Source organism: Crocuta crocuta, unplaced genomic scaffold (assembly GCF_008692635.1).
Source record: "Crocuta crocuta isolate KB4526 unplaced genomic scaffold, BGI_CrCroc_1.0 scaffold258, whole genome shotgun sequence".
In the NCBI taxonomy this organism is placed as follows: Eukaryota; Metazoa; Chordata; class Mammalia; order Carnivora; family Hyaenidae; genus Crocuta; species Crocuta crocuta.
Genome location: NW_027532842.1, coordinates 1,020,461 through 1,025,501, shown reverse-complemented (window position 1 = coordinate 1,025,501; position 5,041 = coordinate 1,020,461). Strand labels below are relative to the sequence as shown.

General features: G+C 52.5%; 1 protein-coding gene across 1 annotated transcript in view; it reads right to left on the bottom strand.

The window, feature by feature from the left end:
* Positions 1-3,107: 3,107 nt before the first annotated feature.
* The window catches only part of KATNAL1 (katanin catalytic subunit A1 like 1), a 125,341-nt gene continuing 123,407 nt past the window's right edge, over positions 3,108-5,041 (bottom strand). Inside the window, exon 11 of the mRNA XM_077745355.1 lies at positions 3,108-3,534. Within this exon, the coding sequence (XP_077601481.1) occupies positions 3,372-3,534 (163 nt within the window). The 3' untranslated portion in view covers positions 3,108-3,371. The remainder of the gene's footprint in view (positions 3,535-5,041) is intronic.

Below are 5,041 nucleotides of genomic sequence, written 5' to 3'. Positions count from 1 at the left end.
GAATCCGATTTCCAGAGTTACTGCAATCTATTTCACTCCATCTCAGAGGCTGCCTGCCCTAGAACCCTCCGGAAGGAGTCCAGATGCCTCCACAAGGCATAAAGGCCTTCCACGGTCTGGCCCTGGCCAACCTCGGCAGCTTTCTCCCTGCACCTTGTGGCCACCGTCCCACCTCGCCTCACCCCAGCGTTTCCATCCCAAACTCGCCACGCTGTGCGTCGCCTCTGGTCCTGGCATCTGCCGCTCCTCCCGCGGGTTGCCGCCTCAACGCTTCCTCTGCTCGTGAGGAGCCTGAAATTAAGTCCTCCATTAAAAACCTCAGGCTGCACATAGTCCCGGTTCCAGGAAAAGCCTCAGCTGAAGCCACCCTCGGACCCCTCGGACCGCCCTGGGATCTGCCAATCAAAAGAAATGTGTAACATTCCTGTAGTCTTGGAGACGAGTCAGGGCTGGGAACTGCAGGTGGTTACTTTGTACAAACTTGCCAATCAATCACGGAACTTGCCAATCAATCACGCTTGCAGAAGCCCCACGTAGATTCTCGGAGCCCAACTCATAACTGGTCATTTTAAAAGACTCTCAAAGGTCATGACTGGGTCCCGCCAAAAGTAACGGACGCCTCGCGGATACTGAATGGTCAAAACTGTTACTATGCTGTTACTATGGGTGTTGTACAATTATGATTGGTGCTTACGTAATGATGCAAAACATACAGCGCGTGCACGGTTACACCCCCGCCCTTCCTCCATAAAGACCCTGCTCGCCACTGTTCGGGGCTTCGCCTTGCTGCCGCTGCCCCTGGAAATGGGTGAGCCCCTGCTCGAGCTTGTAATAAAGACCCTTTTGTTCTTGCATCCGCGCTGGCTCCTTGGAGGACTCTGGGGACTCGCGATTCGGGCACAACACTCGCAGCCATCACCAGCGCGTGTCCGCGCCGCTCTTCGCTGCCACGACACAGGCTCAGCACACTGCCTCGCCACGCCTCGCTGCGCCCAGAGCCCTCCGCAGGGCGCGCGCGGTGCCCTCTGCGCATGCTCCTGCCGAGCGCGCGCGCGCGCGGTGCCCTCTGCGCATGCTCCTGCCGAGCGCGCGCGCACGGTGCCCTCTGCGCATGCTCCTGCCGCAGGTTCCGCTCCAGCCCTGGGAGGGAAACGCACGCGTGTGGCTCTGCCTCCCTTCCGGGTCCTGGACGACCGGAACTGGGGCCCCAACCGCTTGCCTGGCGCCTCTTGATAGCAGGGCCGGAGGCGGTCGCGGAGTCCGCGGCCTCGGGGTTAAGACCAGGCACTCCTAGATGAGCCGTGTCTGCAGAGCTCATTTGGGTCGTGTAATCCCGGCCCCAAGGCGGACCCCTGTTTAGGACGGTGCAGTGTTCAGGACAGAGTGCATCCTTCTTGAGACTGAAAAACAGAAAGAGCTGTTCCACCGTCAGAGCTGCTTACAGAGGGGAGAGGGCGTCGTTCCCCTGTGTGTCTCGGAGCCCCGCATCACCGCCCCCCGCAGCCCTGCCTGAAGGCCGCAGGGCGGGCTGGCGCGGAGGACGCTGGGAGGCGGGGGACACGGGTGCCGGTGGCAGGAGCCGCGTGTCCGGTGAGGAGACAAGGGGCCGAGTCTGGCTCTGGAGGGGAGGCCCAGCCGTGGCCCCGGGCGCCCTGGAGGACAGCACTTTTGCCTGAGGGGAACGACAGAAGGAGGTGAGAGCTCCTCCGAAGGGAGCACCAGTGCGGCGAGCCGGGGACTCCTGGGAGCGGAGTCGGGGCGCGCACGAGGCCCATCAGGCTAACAAGTGTAGTTCTTGTCCTGAAGTCAGGTGGGAGCCACAGGACCTCTGTGGGCCAAGGAGAAAGTGGTGTGCGTGCCGAGTAACGATTAGGCGGCGGGGGGAGGGGGTTAGAGGGAGGGGGGAAGGAGTCCAGCAGCCCAGACACCGAGCAGCTTGCGTCTGTCGAGAAAGAGGGCTGCAGGAGGAGGAAATGAGGCGCCGGGAAGAGGTGGAGGTGCGCAGGGGACTCCCGGGGTGCCAGGCGGGGTGCCTCACCCCGACCCGCTAAGGGACTGTCCTTGTCTTACGCATTTTATAAACAAGTCTCGGGAAGGTCAAGTAAGTTGCTGCGGTCCTGCCGGGATGTGGCCCAGGGCCCCTGACTCGGGCACCTTCACCCATAGACGCATCCGCGTGAAGACCACTTGCTTTACACACTCATTTGCTAAGTACATTCTTTGTCAGCAGCGACAATAATTCTGTGAGTGCTGATCATAGTCACAGAGTGCGCGCTGCGTAGGACGCGCCGTGCCAGTCGCTCACACACACCAGACAAAGGAGCACAGCGGGTCTGCCTTCTTTACAGACACCACAGCTGTTTAACCTTATCTTCCGGCCACGCTGGGTACCTCACGAACACTCGTCAAACTGAAAAGGCCTGTGGCCACTGGAGAGTCACTGGAGTGAAGTTACCGGACTCCATCCGCTCGCACGTGTCCTTTCCATAGGTTTCCCTTTGGGGCAGCACGATGTTCGCGTTCCCCTCGGTCTTCCTGCCCCCGCGGGCTCCGGGGGGGTTTGATGGAGCCGTTTCATCCCAGGCAGGCAGGTGGGGCCCAAGTGGCCATTTTTTAAAAAATGATTCAACTGTAAACTATTTTCAACCAAGTTTAGAAACCTCCTATATTGTAGAAACATCTCCCTGTGGTTGGACGGGGGTAAAAGCCTTTCTCAAGCAAAGAGGGAGGAGAGTATTAAGAACCCAGGCGTTTCACAACTTGAAGGTGGCATTCTGACCTGACTTTGAAATAAACAGACTTGAAACAGTATTTCGCAAGAAGAAGCAATTCTATTATATCCTAAGTTTTAAAAGCTTTTAACTTTGTCTTTCTTTTTCTCTTGTTACAAATAGTGTAGTTTGAGCATGTGAATGGGGGGGCGGGAAGAATAGTGGTCTTTGTTGTTAATGTGTTTTCCTTTTACTCACTATTGTGAAATGTAATTCCTTAATAGACGATGTTTAATGATCCACATTAACCTCTCTGAAGGCTCTGTTGAGTGTGACAAATGTGTAGATTATTACTTTTCAGTTTTCATTGAGAAGATAAAACATGAATATATTAAATTTGTGTTTTAATCAACTTTTTCCACATGAGGCCTTTAATGTTTTAATGTTGTCAGTGACAAATACGAGTCATCCACTTTCCAACCAAGGCCATCCTTCCCCTTTAAGATGTCTTCCATGCTGGGCCCAGTCCCACTTCTCAGCTGCAGGCTCCATTTGGCTTCACCAGGTGCTAGAGTTCACTTCCAAAGCCCCTCCACAAAGTGCTCACTTCCACCTCGGAGAGCCACAGAGCAGCTGAGTGGTGCGTCACAGGCCAGGGATTTAAGGCTTGCTGCTTCTGGATATGCTGCCTCTGTCTTGAATGAACCCCTCAGGACATGTCAAGGATTGCACATTCACTTCCTGTCCCGACAACACATCATGGAAAGTTCTGAGCTGTGAAACAGCCTGTCCTTTTATCTTCAAAGCTTGAAAGCTCTTGGATCTGAGGAGGAAAGAACTTATTTGAGTTGAAAAAAGACGATTTGATTTGAGGGTGGGTAAACACAGGGTTACCAAAAAACTAAAACCAAACAACTTCCAGACTAATGAAAAACCCACATCTTTATAAATTTGCTGGTAACTCATCAACACTACCTAAAAACCAGGCATTCCCCTGCTGGAAGCTGCAATACCGAGGTTCAAAATAGGTGAGGGGAGAGGACAGGGCATCAGAGGTTCTGATAAAATAGGTTAGGAAAGCATATTCTGGAAGAGGACAATGAACATGGTCCAAAATAATCTCACATGTACGCACAGCCCACTGTCAGTGTTTGCAAAGGTCACTTGCCGACTAAGCCAACAGGCATGTCACCAATCACCAGAGATGGCCAGGACTCTGATTAGGTTTAACCATAGGGATTTAAGACATTATTATTATTATTATTATCTCGCTATTAACTTACAAATTTTATGACGTTAGGCAAAGTGTCCAAACTTTCTGAGCCTCAGTTTCTTAATCTATGAAATGGGTTAAATAATGCCTTTTACTCAGGATTAGTGCTAGCACAGGAACGTGGCAAGAACCTAATACCCAGTACTAATTGCCGTGGCTTTTGTTCTTATTTGTAACAAGGGTACGAAGATCAGGAATTTGAGGAAAATGAATGTTAATGTTCTTTTAAAAGGAATGTCCCAGGACTAACGTAGTTTTTCTTTAAAATGTTGCCTACAACATCCTGTCTTTTTAGATTTTTAAGACTGGCTCTACATGTGTCTATGTGTGTGGAATAAAACCTACATCATTAGCCGTTTCACTGTCTTTGAAAATGTGTTGAAATTGCATGTTTAAAGGAAAAGATAGGGCTTCTGGTTTCCTGTTCCGAATGTAAGGAGCTTGGCAGTCTCCGCTCCATCCTAACTACAAGTAAAAAGCTGAACAGAATGAAAACTCAGCCACTCTTCTTGGATCCTTAAGAGAGGGGAGGCCACAAGGCAAACTGCTGTCCCTGAGATTGGACAGACAGCTGGGCAAACGGGAGGGGGCATGGGGACAGGGGGGCGACCGGAGCAGAGACCCCAGTGCAGGACAGCCCCAGGAAACCAAGCCACGGTTGACTCATTGCTGGAGGCTCTGTGCAGACAAGTCTGAGAATTTAAAAACTCCAGGGGCACCTAGTCACTGGGGGTCCCCACAGTCTTAACTCTACTAAATGGACTAAGTTCCCACAGTAAATCGTGGAGAAAAATTCCCTTGGGTTTCCAGGACATGAGGGAACCATTCTGAAATACCCCAGAGCACTATTTCTCTTAAAAAGGCCAGCCCTCGGGGGAAACTAGTTAACCAAAGCTTCGCAGCTTGTTCTCTGAGCCTAACTGGCAGGCAGAACCCACCTGCCAGCCACTCTTGCCCTCCTGATCCACCTAAAGGGAGAGAAAAAACAGAAAACCTTGTGAGGGCACAGGATCACTAAAGGACTGAGACAGGACACTCCCCCCCCCCCCCCCCCCCC